Genomic DNA, 17,872 nt, shown 5'->3' on the forward strand with positions numbered 1-17,872 from the left:
AGGTAGGAAGGGGGCTGGAGTGGTCCTCGGCCGTCTTGATTAAAACAGCTTGTTTTGAATAATAGTCATTCACGATAGCCGCACTTTCTGGTTCTTGGAGCAAAGCTTTTTATAAGCAAAAGGAATGTATGGAATTAAACACTTAGAGTAAACATAAAAGGGAGAGAAGGATAGAGAAGAACAGAGGAGAGTTAAGACATCAAATCCGGTACTCACAAAATCCAACCTTCTGGCTGGGGAAGGCCCTCGGTGAACAGCCTCGTTGGAGTCCCAGTTGAGGTTCCTGGGTGGAGCGTTCTCCACTCTGGTGAGGCTTCCAACTAGCTCTCCCGCCAGGGCAGTACGTACGCCACCCGTGTGTGATCTCCGCTTAGTCCTGAGGTTTGCCTAGTGCAGTCCTGAGTGAGCTGGTTTTTCTGTTTCTCTTATTGTATCTCACAACCTCAGGAGCCTGGGCGTCTGCATATTTCTCCGTCCTCCCTGACCTATTCCAGATAGATCTGGTCTGCCTCAAGGAGGTGAGGCAAGTTAATCCCTCTTGGCATCAGGAACAGAAAGGCCAGTTCTGATCCCTAGGCCAGATGCAGAGCACAAGCCAACTAAGCCCCCCACGATTGTGTATGTGTGGTTCTGGGCAGAAATGCATGACAGGTCACACAAAACCCCTTCTATAGAGCACAGCTATAGAGTGCTGCCTGCTGATTTAGTTGAGGAGTGAGGAGCTGAGCCCCGATTCAGCCTCTTTTTGCCATGGCACAAATTCTTGGGAAATCCCAACGGCAAGTCCTGCCCTGGGACGCCCCCATAGGCCCTAAAAGCCTGGGGCCAGGAGTGATCTGAGGACATTCACCCTCCGAGGGGGCAGATGAACCGTCCTGTGCAGGTGCATGTCCTGTCAAGGTCTGCCACGTGGGGTGTGGTGACTGCCTTGTTTTCTCTGGAGTTCATGTAATTTGATGAGGGTGTGTGTGTGTGCGCGTGGTGGTAATTAGAATAATTGGGATTGGTTTTTTTTTTTTTTAAATTTTTTTTTCAACGTTTTTATTTATTTTTGGGACAGAGAGAGACAGAGCATGAACGGGGGAGGGTCAGAGAGAGAGGGAGACACAGAATCGGAAACAGGCTCCAGGCTCTGAGCCATCAGCCCAGAGCCTGACGCGGGGCTCGAACTCACGGACCGCGAGATCGTGACCTGGCTGAAGTCGGACGCTTAACCGACTGCGCCACCCAGGCGCCCTGGGATTGGTTTGATTAAGTAAATTGAGAAGGTGTGATCATTGCTATCTAGCAATCCTTCCCATGCTGAAGATTCAGAATGCATTAGAATGCACTGTATGTTTAATGTACTGTTTGGTTTAAATGTTATCTTTCTTTAAAGGCCGTCTATCTGTTCATTTGGACAGCTGTGGAGCAGGCCTGTGTGAATGGAAATACACCACCTTTCGGCCCAGTAGTCACAGCAGGCTAAGAAGAGAATGAAATTCTTCTTTTTTTCTCCCTTTTAAAAAGTTTATTTATTTATTTTGTGAAAGAACGAGAGGGTGAGTTGAGGCAGGTAGAGAGAGAGGGCGAGAGAGAGAATCCCAAGCAGACTCCACGCTCAGCACAGAGCCTGACGTGGGGCTCGATGTCATGACTGTGGGAAATCAAGAGTCAGACGCTTAACTGACTGAGCCACCCAGACACCCCTGAGAAGGGAATGGAACTCTTCTGATGCTGGCCTAAGCCTGAAAGAGTTCCTGGAGGAATCTGTGGAAGCAAGTTCGAATTTCCAGACAGACTAACTTAAGTGACCAGAATGGAATGGGTCACAGATAATGTGGCCCGAAGGATGACTGGATTGAAATGAAAGAAGAATGTCAAGTTTGGAAGCAGTTCTGAAGTGAGAGGCTGGTCACTCATTCTTCTGTGGCTACTCGGAGTGATTTAGACTTAGTCCTAAGATGCAGGAGATCGTTCTCCATTTACATGGTGGCCAGAGATGCTCAGCTTTTAGTGGTTCCTGGCCTGTTTTCAGATGCCCTCTTCAGCTGCGGAAGAAAGAGCCAATGGCCCACATGAATCTGAATCTGTTCTCTTATAAAAGTGGACCTTTCGTGTATCTTCTCGTAAAAGGAACTTAAAAAGAGCAGCCAACTGTTTGCTTGGTCTAAGGAATCCTCTCAAAAAAATGTGCTTATGATTTTTGATTTTTTTGTTTTTAGATCACATGAAAGGATTAAGAGCCCCTACCTTGAAAAGAAGGTTGGAGTGCAGGTAATTTATTTTGCTACTTGTGTGTGTGTGTGTGTGTGTTTTAAAATTTATTTCCTTATTTTGAGGGGGAGAGAGAGAGCATGGGTGTGCAGGGGAGGGGCAGAGACAGAGAGGGGGAGAGAGGATCCCGAGCAGGCTCTGTGCTGGCAGCAGTACAGCCCGATGTGGGGCTCGAACTTACAAACCGAGAGTTATTGACCTGAGCTAAAGCCAAGAGTTGGACACTTAACTGACTGAGCTACCCAGGTGCCCCGTATATGTTTTTTAAAGTAAACATCTTAATTGAGCTATAGCTTCCCACGCAGAAAAGTACTTACACCATAAGGGTACAATCTGATGAACTTTTACAGGTGAACACACTTGTGAAGCTTCCACTCGGGTCAAGAAATAGAACAGGACCAGTGTCCCAGAACAGAGCTCCGTCCCTTCTCCCAGTCAGTCCTCCTTTCCCAGAGACAACCTGTAGTCTGACTTTTTGTCATCAGGGCCTAGCTTTGGCTGTTTTTGACCTTTGCGGAAATGGAATCATTTCCTCCTCTATTTGTTTTCTTTCACTTAACATGACACTTGTGGGATTCATCATGCTATTGGGTGTGCAGCAATAGTGTGTTCATTTTTATTTCTCCGACTGTGTGTACACTTGTGTGTATAACTAGTTGTTCTCTTGTGAAGAAAATCACTTGTTTTTGGATTTTAAAGCTAAACTACCACATTATTTTCCTGTAGGCATTGCCTAAATGTCAATAACAAATCTCAAGATAGGTATTGGAAAAGGCCTCGTTGACTTGTTAACTTCGGAACCGGTGGGTGTCAGTCTTCTCTGTGAACTGGTACCTGTAGTCTGCCTTCTTGAGAATGATAGCTAATGTGTGTTGATTCCAGGCACTGGGAATTTATTAGTCCAGCAGTTTCTTTGAGTGCCTGTGATGAGTCAGGCACTGTACTGGGTGCTGCGGATATAATAGTGATGACTATTAAATTATTAAATTAGTTGCCCAAGGTCACGCAGCCAGTGAGTGGCAGGACCCGGATTCCAACCAGATCTGCCTGATTTTATGGCCCGTGTCTTAACTATCTATTGCTGCGTAACGAATTACCCCAAACAACTAATCATATATTCTGTGGGTCAGGAACTCTGACGGAGCGCAGTGGGGGTTGCTGGTTTCTGCCTGGCAGGGTGTCCTATGGGGGCTGCCATTATCCGGAGGCTTGTTCATTCAATGTCTGACACCCAGGCTGAGAAGAACCAGGCAGCTGGGGCTTTGGGCATCTCTGTCACTAGCAAAGATCTTCAGCATGGTGGTTTCAAGATAGCTGAACTTCTTAAAGAGAGACTCGGGGCTTAAAAAGTGTATGCGCCCAGGGAAAGTTAGCAGGTAGCCATGTTGCCCAGAAGACATAGCCTCCAACGTCCGTGCAACCTTCCTTCATCACGTTCTGTAGGTTACAAAGGCAGGTTGAAGGGGAGGTTAAAACAGACCCCTCCTGTCAGTGGAGGGATTTCCATTTTGGAAAAAAGACCATGTACGGTTGAGATATGTATTAGTGTGGCCATCTTTGGAAAATATGGTCTACCGCAGACTATAGTTTTCACCTCTGAGCTTTGCTTTCGAATTTTTTTTTTTTTTTCAACGTTTATTTATTTTTGGGACAGAGAGAGACAGAGCATGAACGGGGGAGGGGCAGAGAGAGAGGGAGACACAGAATCGGAAACAGGCTCCAGGCTCTGAGCCATCAGCCCAGAGCCCGACGCGGGGCTCGAACTCATGGACCGCGAGATCGTGACCTGGCTGAAGTCGGACGCTTAACCGACTGCGCCACCCAGGCGCCCCTGCTTTCGAATTTTTAAAGTTTATCATGAAATTGATTTTTGCTCACTAAGAAACAGGCTTATATGAAGTTAAACACAGAAGCCTTCTGTTCCCCACAGCCGTTTCCATTCTTGAGAGGTAGCTTCACTTGATGGGACCTTGCCGGACATATCTGATCATGTACCTTTCACCGAAGAGTGATGGGGAACGGCTTTTGAAGAGGTCGGAGGGCACCGTAGTTTCTCATTTGCTGCTTCCCTGTTGTCCCTTTGCACTTTTTTTTTTTTTTTAAACTTCTGAAATAGTTTAATTTAGGGATGACTACTGGTACATTTGGTAATTGGGAGGAATTTCACTTAGTAAGTACATAATGCATGCATAATTAATTTACTTTGTGTTTGCATGCTGGGTTAAGGATCTTAGTTCTCATGAATTTGTGTTCATTTAAATGTTTCATGTTTATTAAAATTTAAAAGAATAGTCTTTTGATTTATTCTTTGGCCATGCACATTTGTTTTATTTTACTTTACTTTATTATTTTTACTTTATTTTTTTAACTTACATCCAAGTTAGTTAGCATATAGTGCAACAATGATTTCAGGAGTAGATTCCTTAATGCCCCTACTCATTTAGCCCATCCCCCCTGCAACACTCCCTCCAGTAACCCTATTTGTTCTCCATATTTAAGAGTCTATTATGTTTTGTCCCCCTCCCTGTTTTTATGTTATTTTTGCTTCCTTTTGCTTGTGTTCATCTGTTCTGTGTCTTAAAGTCCTCATATGAGTGAAGTCATATGATATTTGTCTTTCTCTGACTAATTTTGCTTAGCATAATACCCTCCAGTTCTATCCATGTAGTTGCAAATGGCAAGATTTCATTCTTTTTGATTGCCGAGTAATACTCCATTGTATGTGTGTGTGTATATATATATATATATATATATATATATATATATATATATATATACCACATTTTCTTTATCCATTCATCCCTGGATGGACATTTGGGCTCTTTCCATACTTTGGCTATTGTTGATAGTGCTGCTATAAACATGGGGGTGTGTGTGCCCCTTCGAAACAGCATCCCTGTATCCCTTGGATAAATACCTAGTAGTGCAATTGCTGGGTTGTAGGATAGTTCTATTTTTAATTTTTTGAGGAACCTCCATACTGTTTTCCAGAGTGGCTGTACCAGCTTGTGTTCCCACCAGCAGTGCAAAAGAGATCCTCTTTCTCCACATCCTCGCCAACCTCTGTTGTTGCCTGAGTTGTGAATGTTAGCCATTCTGACGGGTGTGAGGTGGTATCTCATTGTGGTTTTGATTTGTATTTCCCTGATGATGAGTGCTGTGGAGCATTTTTTCATGCGTCGGTTGGCCATCTGGATGTCTTCTTTGGAGAAATGTCTATTCATGTCTTTTGCCCATTTCTTCACTGGATTATTTGTTTTTGGGGTGTTGAGTTTGATAAGTTCTTTATAGATTTTGGATACTAATCCTTTATCTGATAATCCATTTGCAAATATCTTCTCCCATTCTGTCACTTGCCTTTTAGTTTTGCTGATTGTTTCCTTTGCTGTGCAGAAGATTTTTATTTTGATGAGATCCCAATAGTTCATTTTTACTTTTGTTTTCCTTGCCTCTGGAGATGTGTTGAGTCAGAAGTTGCTGTGGCCAAGGTCAAAGAGGTTTTTGCCTGCTTTCTTCTTGAGGATTTTGATGGCTTCTTGTCTTACATTGAGGTCTTTCTTCCAATTTTGAGTGTATTTTTGTGTATGGTGTAAGAAAGTGGTCCAGATTCATTATTCTGCAAGTCGCTGTCCAGTTTTCCCAGCACCACTTGCTGAAGAGACTGTCTTTATTCCACTGGATATTCTTTCCTGCTTTGTCAAAGATTAGTTGGCCGTATGTATGTGGGTCCATGTCTGGGTTCTCTTTTCTGTTCCATTGATCTGAGTGTCTGTTCTTGTGCCAGTACCATACTGTCTTGATGATTACAGCTTTGTAATACAGCTTGAAGTCTGTGCACTTTTTCTTTTAAAGCTTTTTGTTTTATTTTATTATTCTATTTATTTATTTATTCTATTTATTTATTCTATTTATTTATTAATGTTTATTTTAGAGATAGAGACAGCATGTAAGTGGGGGAAGAGCAGAGAGAGAGGGAGATGCAGAATCCAAAGCAGGCTCCAGGCTCTGAGCTGTCAGTAGAGAGCCCGCTATGAGGCTCAAACTCACAGACTGTGAGATCATGATCTAAGCTGAAATCGGATGCTTAACAGACTGAGCCACCCAGGTCCCCCTTATTTTGTTATTTAAAAAAAAATTGTTTTTAATGTTTGTTTATTTTTGAGAGAGGGAGGGAGAGAGACAGAGCACGAGTGGGGGAGGGGCAGAGAGAGAGCAAGACTCAGAATCTGAAGCAGGCTCAGAACTGTCAGCACACATATCGGACAAAGGGCTAGTATCCAAAATCTATAAAGAGCTCACCAAACTCCACACCCGAAAAACAAATAACCCAGTGAAGAAATGGGCAGAAAACATGAATAGACACTTCTCTAAAGAAGACATCCGGATGGCCAACAGGCACATGAAAAGATGCTCATCGTCACTCCTCATCAGGGAAATACAAATCAAAACCACACTCAGATATCACCTCATGCCAGTCAGAGTGGCCAAAATGAACAAATTGGGAGACTATAGATGCTGGCGAGGATGTGGAGAAACGGGAACCCTCTTGCACTGTTGGTGGGAATGCAAATTGGTGCAGCCACTCTGGAAAACAGTGTGGAGGTTCCTCAAAAAATTAAAAATAGACCTACCCTATGACCCAGCAATAGCACTGCTAGGAATTTACCCAAGGGATACAGGAGTACTGATGCATAGGGGCACTTGTACTCCAATGTTTATAGCAGCACTCTCAACAATAGCCAAATTGTGGAAGGAGCCTAAATGTCCATCAACTGATGAATGGATAAAGAAATTGTGGTTTAGGGGCGCCTGGGTGGCGCAGTCGGTTAAGCATCCGACTTCAGCCAGGTCACAATCTCGCGGTCCGTGAGTTCGAGCCCCGCGTCAGGCTCTGGGCTGATGGCTCAGAGCTTGGAGCCTGTTTCCGATTCTGTGTCTCCCTCTCTCTCTGCCCCACCCCCGTTCATGCTCTGTCTCTCTCTGTCCCAAAAATAAATAAACGTTGAAAAAAAAAATTTTATAAAAAAGAAATTGTGGTTTATATACACAATGGAGTACTACATGGCAATGAGAAAGAATGAAATATGGCCCTTTGTAGCAATGTGGATGGAACTGGAGAGTGTTATGCTAAGTGAAATAAGCCATACAGAGAAAGACACATACCATATGGTTTCACTCTTATGTGGATCCTGAGAAACTTAACAGAAACCCATGGGGGAGGGGAAGGAAAAAAAAAAAAAGAGGTTAGAGTGGAAGAGAGCCAAAGCATAAGAGACTCTTAAAAACTGAGAACAAACTGAGGGTTGATGGGGGGTGGGTGATGGGTATTGAGGAGGGCACTTTTTGGGATAAGCCCTGGGTGTTGTATGGAAACCAATTTGACAATAAACTTCGTATATTGAAAAAACAAAACAAAACAAAAAACTGTCAGCACAGAGCCCGACGTGGGACTCAAACCCACGGACCATGAGATCATGACCTGAGCCGAAGTCGGATGCTTAACCGACTGAGCCACCCAAGTGCCCCTAAGATTTTTATTTTTAAATATTCTCTGCACCAGACATGGGTCTCTAACTTATAACCCTAAGATCGAGTCACATGCTGTGCCCACTGAGTTGGCCAGGTGCCCCTTTTGCAGCTGTGATGGGACTGAGATAGTCACAGTTGGTGGGATGTTGGGAATTTCTCTGATGCTTTTTTTTTTTTTAAGTTTATTTGTTTATTTTTGAGAGAGAGAGAGAAAGCAGCGGAGGGGCAAAGAGAGAGGGAGACAGAATCCCAAGCAGGGTCTGTGCTGTCAGCACAGAGTCCGTTGTGGGGCTTGAACTCTTGGAACTGTGGGATCATGACCTGAGCCGAAATCAAGAGTTGGACGCTTAGCCAACTAAACCCCCCAGGTGCCCCTGCTCTGATGCTTTTTAAGCCAGCTTAGTTTCTGAATGATTGGAGATAACTGATAATATGATGAAATGTATTTTCTGGTTACCCAGATGGTTCCTTTTGGATTGTACTGAAACAGCTTTTCTAAATTTCTTCCTTTCAGCTTGAAGGTTTGTTTATACTGTTCACCTGTTACTAAAGAGTTGTTGTTAACTAACCCGAGGTACAGATTTTGGGAGAAACGAATTGTAAGTTTCATTTTTCAAATGGCACTAATTCCTTTCCTCAAGTAGGAAATATTTTTCAAGGTAGATTGAACAACATGTTGGGATTATTCACAGCGCAGTTCCTCCTACACTACATTTATCCGCATTTATTACAATATTGATGTTTAGTCTTAGTAATTCATCAGTTTAGAAGAGGTCGACATTTTATTGTTGCAGATTTGTTTTTCTTATCTCTGAACGGTTTGTTCTGGGGTCTTAGTTTTATTGGTTTAGTCTCATTAACTCTTCCTAAGTTGTATTTTATTTATTTATTAAAAAAAATTTTTTTAATGTTTATTCTTGAGAGAGAGAGAGAGACAGAGTGCGAGTGGGGTAAGATCAGAGAGAGAAGGAGACACAGAATCCGAAGCAGGTTCCAGGCTCTGAGCTGTCAGCATAGAGTCTGACGCAGGGCTGGAACTCATAAGACATTAGATCATGATGTGAGTTGAAGTCAGACACCTAACCGACTGAACCAACCAGGTGCCCCTTGCTGAGTTGTATTTTAATACTTCAAAGTATAAAATGTTTACTGACGCAATTGATAAATCCTTTTATGCAGGTCATGGCATGGTTTAGGAAAAATGAACATAGTTTGTGGATTATCATAAGGGACGATGACTGGAGTGAAAATAGGACGGGCAACTTTGAATCTGACAGGGTAAATTGGATCTGTCCAATGGAAGGTCGATAGTAAAGGGGGAAGCAAAACAATGGTATGTGGAAAATGTGAAGATGACAGGAAAAGTTCTGTTATAACAGTAATTACTGTAAATATGTCTTCAATTCTTGCTCAAAATACAGTTTTCTCAGTTTGGTTTAACAAAAATAAGCAAGATCCATCAGTGTTAGTCTACAAGAGACTTAGATAAACCAAAAAGATAAATGCAGGTTGAAATGGAAAAAAAGAAAAGAAAAGATGTGCTAAACAATTAGAAACTAAAAATGCCAGGGTGGCAATTTGTCTATCATACCAAATAGAATCGAAGGCAAAAAAAGACCTTAAGTTTCAAGGGAGGTGTTATTTGCTGTCACAAGGAACAATGGACCAGGAAGACGTGAGCTTACATGCAATTGACAAAATAGCCTCAAAGTGGATAAAGTCATAACTGATCACCCGGGGCTCGATCTGAGAGAGAGTACCATAGAGGGGGAGTGCAGCCAGCGTTCACTGTATGGATTAAGCCTTAAATAATTGTGGGAGCTCGCAGAGAAGTCTGAACAGATGTCAGCAAGTCTGTTTGATGTTTGTCTGTTGACAGCTCTCAACTCTCACATCCTCTTTCCACGTCTGCCCCACGCAGGCTGATGAAAGCCTGCCCCTCCCTCCGCGCTGACCTGAAGTTGAAACCACGCAAGCCCTGGCACACCCGCTAACCCCAGTAAAAGCAGGGCCACTCAGTCCTATCCCCTCTCAGCCTCAAGAGCCACTTCCTCCCAGCTGGGGCACTGCCCTCCTCTCCCCAAAAAGTGTGTTCACACACTCTTGGTGCAGGCGTGGCATCTTCAGCCTCCACCTCTGACGGTAGCTAGGGTGGGGTCCGTCCCCACTCTGCAGGGGGACACAACAGCAAGGCTGTAACCTTGGCCTGAGTATTAAGCCTGGGGTTGTTGTGGTTCACCCCTGCCAGCTGTGGGGAAGGGGAGCTGAGCAAGCAATGAAGAGCGGAGAGACGCTGGAACCTACAAAGACAAACTGGAACCCCCGTCTGTCTTCCACTCCTCCCAGCCCTGTAGTGTAGCCGCCCCTATTGCTGCCGAGTTGCACACTCCTGACCTGGGCCCCCCAAGAAGCGGAGGATATGCAGCCGAAGGCGGGGGTTGCCGGGGTCCTGCCCTGCGTCTGCGGGTTGAGCCGTCAGATCCTCAGCGTGCATGAGCTGAGTAGAACTTCTGGCAGCTTCAGAGCACGAAGAAATGGTTGCTGCTTCTCTTTGGCCTTCCAGATCTCACGCGGAAGTTTCTTGGGGCCAGTCCCAAGCTGGAGGCACACATGGAAGGGACTTCTAGGACAGTTCCCACTCAGCTGAGTTGATGTGGTACAAGGGCCGCCTCCCATTCTGGGGAAGACCAGGCGGCCCCACTGTTATAGCTGGAGCACTTCCCACGCCGCTCCGAGAGACTGGAGATGAAGGAGACAGGAAGACACAAGATTCGAAGGACATGATGAATGGGAACTAATAGCAATCCATAGCTTTACACCCAAAGGGAAAACAAGATCTTTGGTGTACGTGGAACATTTACAACAACTGACCACATCCTGTGTCCCAAAAGAAGTAAGAAGTCCTAGCGATCTGTGCTCTGACCACAATGCAGTGATGCTGGGAGTCACAGATAAAAAGGAGAGCTGAAATCATCCCACACACATGAGAACTAAATGCATACAATAAACAACCATTAGGTTCAAGAGGAAATTGTAAAGAAAAACATCCAATACTTCGAACTGATGGACAGTGAGAACACGACACATCAAAGTGTGTGGAACACTGCTGAATTAGTGCTTGAAGGGAAATTGATAGCGTTAAGTACATTTCCGAGAAAACAAAGACTAGAATTAAATGGAATAGGACTTCAACTCAATAGAAGGAAAAGGAGCAACAAAGCAAATGTAGGGATATGTGGAAGAAGGAAATAGTAAAGATAAAAGGACAAGTTAGCGATACAGAGACTGACAACCACCACAGAAAATAAAAGGGAAGATTAACAAAAGTAAACGCTCATCCTTAGAGGAATAGAGATATTTCCGCCAAGATTGATTTAAAAAAAGAAGATGCATATACAAATATGGAATGATAAAAAGGAAAATAACTATTAATAGCAGTAATGCAGTTTTTGAAAATTAGTGACATTATGATAGTTTAGACAAAGTGGATAAAAATCTAGATAAGCAGGAAAATACCAAATTGAGGCAAGAAAAGTGGAGAACTTGAATAAACATCGAAGAAATTAAAACAACTTACAAAGATCACTTCTTCAAAAAAGCCCCAGGTCCAGGTGGTTTTATAGGTGCATTTTGCCAAATGTTCACAGGACAGACAGTCCCCATACTAGATGAGTTTTTATAGGATATAATAGAGAAGCTGCTCACCTTGCCGGCAAAACTGATAATGATAGTGCATGGGGGAGAAAGGCCATTTGATATATGACCATGTGAGCATCCTAACTAAGGTAATAGCTACCTGAACCTAACAGTAGTAGACAACAGTGCATTGTGGATGCAGCGTGTTTATTCCAGAATGCAAGTATATTCTTAACATCCAAATCTCCCATCACTGTAAGTTTTATGAAAAATTATGTTAATTCATTTGTCAGCTTCTTACTGAATGCCTCTCATGCTAGTTGCTGTTCTAGTAAACTGTGCAAGGGCACCGTGGAGCCCTCTGCTCTGTGGATTAGGCCAATACCTCATGGACTGACTTGGGGCTGGCCCCAGGCTGAGTTCGGCAGCACAAAACCTAAGCATGTAGAACATATGACCACATATTTTACAAAGACTCAAGTTCATAGGGAGCGGGGAACAGGAGTTTAGGGATGGGGAGGTGCAGGGAGAACAGTTGAATTCTCTAAAAATTTTTATTTTCAATGTTTACTTATTTTTGAGACACAGAGAGAGAGTGAATGGAGAAGAGGCAGAGAGAGAGGGAAACGGAGAGACGCAGGCTCCAGGCTCTGAGCTGTCAGCACAGTGAGAAGAATTGAATTCATGGAAATAGAATGGCTGCGTCAAAGGATATTTAAGTTTATAAGGCATTTAATCCATGTTGCCCTGTGAGCCATGAGAAAGGCAGTGCTTTAGCTCTGTCGTTTCCAAGCCGTTAAAATGTTTCGCATAGTGAAATAAATCAGAAATTGTTATGCAGAGAGGCTTAGGAACTTCTCTTCATCCCGTTTTTGTGTTTGAGATGTCAAAAAGCCGTGAAACACTGTGAAAATACTTAGTATAATGTCTGTGTGATCTCTTATTTTAATAGATATCAATTGAAATTGAAACTCCTACCCAGATATCGTTAGTCGATGAAGCATCAGGCGAGGTAAGTATATATTAAATACAATTAAAAAGAATTATTATTGAGTGCTAAAATGATTATCTTCTGTGATTTTGAATGTTCATTTAACTATAAATAAAAATTACAGCAATTGAATGAGTTTGTAGGGGGAAAAATTTGTGATCTTTTTATCTTCTCCATCCGAAGGTTTGGACACGACTTGTTTCTGATTTGTTCCTTTCTAGTAGTACCTGCTAATGGTGAAGACTCCAGCTGTTGATATTTCTACATGATGTCATGGTCACGTTTATTAAGTTGATCATAATATTCAGGATATAAAATAGTGCTTAATGCTTTTGTAGCAAATTTATGTATAGTTTGATTTTTTTTTTTTTGACTCATTTTGTTATTTAAGAAAGAGACCCTGTCCAGGTGGATCTAATGTATTTTTTTGTCCTTAAATTTAGAAGCAGGTACTTTTGTGTTGTGAATGTATTGTTTTAATAATAAGCAGGACTGCGGATGTACTGTTTATTTATTTATTGACATGCATGTGGGGGAGGCAGAGAGAGAGACAGAATCCCAAGCAGGCACGCACTCTGTTACCGAGCCCAACGCGGTACTCAGTCCCACAGACTACAAGATCATGACCTGAGCTGAAATCAAGAGTCAACGCTTTGGGGCGCCTGGGTGGCTCAGTTGGTTAAGCATTTGACTCTTGGTTTCAGCTCAGGTCATGGTCTCTAGATTCATGGGTTCAAGCCCTGCATTGGGCTCTGTGCTGAAAATGTGGAGCCTGCTTGGGATTCTCTCTCTGCCTCTCTCTTTCTACCCTGCCCCACTTGCTCTCTGTCTCTCTCTCAAAAAATAAATAAACATTAAAACAATTCAAAAAAAAAAAGAGTCAGCACTTAACTGACTGGGCCACCCAGACACCACACTTTTATTTATTTATTTTGTACTTCAAATTATTCCTGGGGCTGGGAGGTATTTTCCTCTTTTGTGACAACTCCAATTAATATTCATTCCATGGTCTGGGTATAACTGCTTTGTTCACACGGGGAACTCTATAGGGTGTCTATTGTGTGACTACCACCAGGCAGGGGCTGACTTTTCACATTTCCTCTCTGGAGGAGATGGGGCCTGGAAAGTAGTACTCATTGAATTGTTGCCCGAGGGACGACTCTGTGAGACTTAGAAGTCACCAAGATTTGTTTCCTTTCTCGGGCTGAAAGGAGGGAAGAAGGAAAGCCTGAAGGTTCCTAACAACTCGGTTGACTGACACTTTTCCAAGACTCCTCTAATTGCCTCACTGCCTCGCCACTCCTGTGGGTGAGAGGCTTTCTCAAAACTGGGCACGGGACAGCTCTTGTTGACCAGTCTCGCCGTCCCACCCTGGTCTTCTTGTGCGCTGTGGCTTTGCGTATTGTGTCTCCAGCACTCAGCACAGGACCGTGCTTTAAAGGGGCCACCAGAGCGAATGATGGTAGACTTCTGATAGCGAGCTGGTGTGTCCAGAGCTCTGCCCAAATAGGACAGTACACTGGACAGTGGTGACCGGGGGCCAGGCTATATCAGGTGTTTTCTATTTCCTTTTTTTTTTTTTAGTTTAGTAATAGCTTTATTGAGATGTAATATACCATACAATTTATTGAGATATCATATACCATCCGATTCACTGGCTTTTTTTTTTTTTTTAACGTTTATTTATTTTTGAGACAGAGAGAGACAGAGCATGAACGGGGGAGGGTCAGAGAGAGGGAGACACAGAATCCGAAACAGGCCCCAGGCTCCGAGCTGTCAGCACAGAGCCCGACGGTGGGGCTCGAACCCACGGACTGTGAGATCAAGACCTGAGCTGAAGTCAGCCGCTTAACCGACTGAGCCACCCAGGCGCCCCTCACTGGCTTTTTTTAAAAGAAGATAGAAGTTCATTACTTTTTTTTGTTTAAGTTTATTTATTTTGAGAGAGATAGCGAGTGGGGGAGGGGCAGAGAGGGAGGAAGAGAGAGAATCCCAAGCGGGCACCACACTATCAGCACAGAGCCGGATGCTGGGCTTGATCCCACAAACCATGAGATCATGATCGAAGCCAAAATCAAGAGTCAGACCCCTAACCGACTGAGCCACCCAGGCGCCCCTGTCACTGGCTTTCAGTGTATTCACAGAGTTGTGTATTCATCACCCCAATCAGTTTTAGAAAGGAATCCCTGTCCCCATTAGCAGTCATTTCCCATTTCTCCCTCCCCCAGCCCATGGCAACCCTTACTCTCCATCTGTTGGATTTGCCTAATCTGAACATTTCATATGAGGGAATCGTACAACATGTGGTCTTGTGGTCTCGTGTGACTCACGCCTTTCACTTTGCATGATGGTTTCAGGGTTGACCCATGTTGTGGTATGTATCAGTATTTCGTCTCTTTTTGTGGTCAGATAAGACTCCACTGTGTGGATAGGCCACATTTGGTTTATTTACTCATCGGTTGATCAATATTCAGGCTCTTACTAGTCTTTGGCCAGTATGGATAGTACTGCTGTGAACATTTGTGGGTTTTCATGTGGGTGTAAGTTTTCATTTCTCTCGTGTGTGTACTTGAGAGTGGAATTCCTGGGTCATCCAATCACTGTATGTTTAACTGTCACTTTGTGGGCAACGATTCCCCTTGTGTCCAGGATTTGGTGCATGAGGAAATCAGAAAAGGCATACCACGTTCTTGAGAACTACTTGAATATATTCTGTTAAGGAGGGCTTTTTTAGGCTGGGTCCTAACACTAACTTCTGTTATTATTATTTTTTCTTTATTTTCTTTTTAGAAGGAAGAGATTGTTGTGACTCTCTTACCAGCTGGTCATTGTCCAGGATCAGTTATGTAAGGGGGCTCATCTACTTCACCATTTTATTTTACGTAGATGTGTGTTGTATTTATGTAAATGAATCTTTAGGGTCCAGAAAATAGTATGTGCAGGGAGATTTCTTGACTTCTTTAAAATGTAGATGGCAATTTCTTTAGTCTTCGTTTCTAAATTGAACTTGGGGGACTGAAGCAAAGATCGAGTTTGAAATGTGGCTTCTTATAATGGAAGTCTTCAATGGCCATTTCTCCGTTGACTTTGCATTTTCCTATCACATGGATTTTTCTCTCTGTGTGCAGGAAAGATCTCCTGTAGTTGAGAGGGCTAACATATTTCGGGGATTTCTATTGCCACTGCAGTAGTATTCCAGTATGTGCTTTTTTCCTACCCCAGGGGAAAGGTGGCCGCTGAGTGCCTGGTGTGGTTTAGAGCTACTGACATCCCATTAACCCTGTATCGGAGGTGGCTATGTGTGGCAGGAAACATTTGCTATGGATTTAGTGTTTATTTGCTTTATTAGGATTCTGTATGAGACTTAGAAGTCACCAGGATGTATTTCTTTCTCAGGTTTTTATTTCAGGGCAATAACGGAACGGTCTTGTACACGGGAGATTTCCGATTGGCACAGGGGGAAGCTGCCAGAATGGAGCTCCTGCATTCTGGGGGCAGGTACTGGGCTTCACGTAATCCTTGAATGACCGAACCATCTGCAAAGTCATATTCCTCCTCCCCCCGCCCCCCAAATGCAAGCCTTTGTTTCCATTAGAAATCACAGTTTATTATGTGTCACAGTAAAGCAAGTTTTTCTTCTTCGGGTGGGATGATGGCAACATTCTGTGTGTTGATTGGGGTAGTACTTATGTGAACTTGTCAACATTCATTGAACCTTATGTATAAAATCTGTGTATTTTATTGTGTGGCAATCATTTCCCAACACAGTTGATTTAACAGAAAAATTCCAAGTGGAATGGGACACCCTATAAAATAACTGAGAGTTTAAAGTTTACGTATATTTTATTTCACAGTGGATGGTTAATACGAATTGTTGCTGTTGCTGTTTTTCCAGAGTGAAAGACATCCAAAGTGTATACCTAGATACTACTTTCTGCGATCCGAAATTTTACCAAATTCCTAGTCGAGTAAGTCTCCTTGGAGAAGTAGGGTGGTGACTGGACCGTGGCCATTATTTTTAGTAGGAAGTTTGTAGAATAACAAGTCAGATCATAATTGTCCCCGTTGGCCTTAATATCTGTGACTGTTGGGAATGGAAGGGGTGACGATGCTCTTAAAAGTGTCCAATGCCTTTTAAAATCCCGCCCAGGAGGAGTGTCTGAGCGGAATATTAGAGCTGGTTCGCAGCTGGATCACTCGGAGTCCGTACCATGTCGTGTGGCTGAACTGCAAAGCAGCTTACGGGTATGAGTATCTGTTCACCCATCTGAGCGAGGAATTTGGAATCCAGGTACGGTGACAGCTCTTCCTTTTCTGTTGTTCCTTCCAGCCTCTCCTCTCCTCCCCCAGAGACCAAGCCCAGTAGCAGAGGGAAGCAGCCCGTCACAGGGCGTGTGTGGCGCAAGTTGGAAGCCCCTGTGAAGTAGGATGTCATCTCTGTTTGTCCACCTCCTCAGGGGAGGAGCCCACGGCAGCCCTGGTGGCAGAGAAGAGCCCACAGAGGAAGTATTTTTTTTCAAAACTGTGGGTCACACAATAAATTTCGTGATTGTGACGAGCATTGAAAATAACTTGGGGAGCACCTGGGTGGCTCAGTCGCTTAAGTGTCCAACTTTGGCTTAGGTCGTGATTGTAGTTCGTGGGTTTGAGCTCCACATCAGGCTCTGTGCTGACAGCTCAGAGCCTGGAGCCTGCTTCTAATTCTGTCCCCCTCTTTCTCTGCCCCTCCCCCGCTCTCACTCTCTCTCTCTCTCTCAAAAATAAATAAACATTAAAAAAAAAAAAGAAAGAATCTCGAACTAGAAATTATCTGAGTGTATTGCTTGCAGTCAGAGTGATTATCGTTTTGTGACAGTTTATGTAGGGAATCAGACACATGCATTTACATGCATTTACATGCATGTCTGTTGTGTGTACTGGGAAATCTATTTCTTACTGAAGGTCATGGTCAAGGTGTGTGAAAACCACTGTCCTAGAGCCCCGAATCTTGTGGGTGGATCCGTGTCAGATGAGGCTGGCGGGGAGTTTTCACCTGTCCCCTTGCCCATGGTTCTGTGTGCCGGGCTCTGGAACTGAGCAACAGAGCCCGGCGTGGGAATGTGGCTGCTAAGCACGTGGCTGGTGCTCTTGTCCCCTCAGAGAAGATGGAGGTTTGGGAAAGACTCTGAATAAAACAAAGTGCTGGAGCTAGTTGGACTTTTTTTTTTTTGTTTACTTATTTATTTTGAAAGAGAAGAAAGAGAGAGCACAAGCAGGGGTCGGGGGGGGGCAGAGGGGGACAGAGGATCCCAAGCAGGCTCCACACTGTCAGCTCAGAGCCCAGTGCGGGGCTCGAACTCACAAACCATGAGATCATGACCTGAGCCGAAGTCATTTGCTTAACGGACTGAGCCACCCAGGCGCCCTGGCTAGTTGGACACTGAAGTTCCACTTCGGTTTGGGCCTCGTAACATGGATCCC

The 17,872-nt window shown here is 43.8% G+C and overlaps 1 protein-coding gene across 4 annotated transcripts in view; it reads left to right on the plus strand.

Moving 5' to 3' along the window:
• DCLRE1C (DNA cross-link repair 1C) overlaps positions 1-17,872 on the plus strand; it is a 50,698-nt gene that overhangs the window by 7,839 nt on the left and 24,987 nt on the right. Inside the window, exons 3-9 of one of the 4 annotated variants that reach the window (XM_086714867.1) lie at positions 2,205-2,256; positions 8,300-8,384; positions 12,374-12,433; positions 15,203-15,258; positions 15,809-15,910; positions 16,308-16,380; positions 16,563-16,703. In XM_086714867.1, coding sequence (XP_086570993.1) covers positions 2,205-2,256; positions 8,300-8,384; positions 12,374-12,433; positions 15,203-15,258; positions 15,809-15,910; positions 16,308-16,380; positions 16,563-16,703 — 569 coding nt within the window. Of the gene's footprint in view, positions 1-2,204; positions 2,257-8,293; positions 8,385-12,373; positions 12,434-15,202; positions 15,259-15,808; positions 15,911-16,307; positions 16,381-16,562; positions 16,704-17,872 lie in introns of those variants that run through there. The other 3 variants (XM_086714866.1, XM_086714869.1, XM_086714868.1) reach the window with 3 other exon arrangements.

This window comes from Puma concolor, chromosome B4, assembly GCF_028749965.1.
Source record: "Puma concolor isolate L17-30 chromosome B4, mPumCon1.1.hap2, whole genome shotgun sequence".
Lineage (NCBI taxonomy): Eukaryota > Metazoa > Chordata > Mammalia > Carnivora > Felidae > Puma > Puma concolor.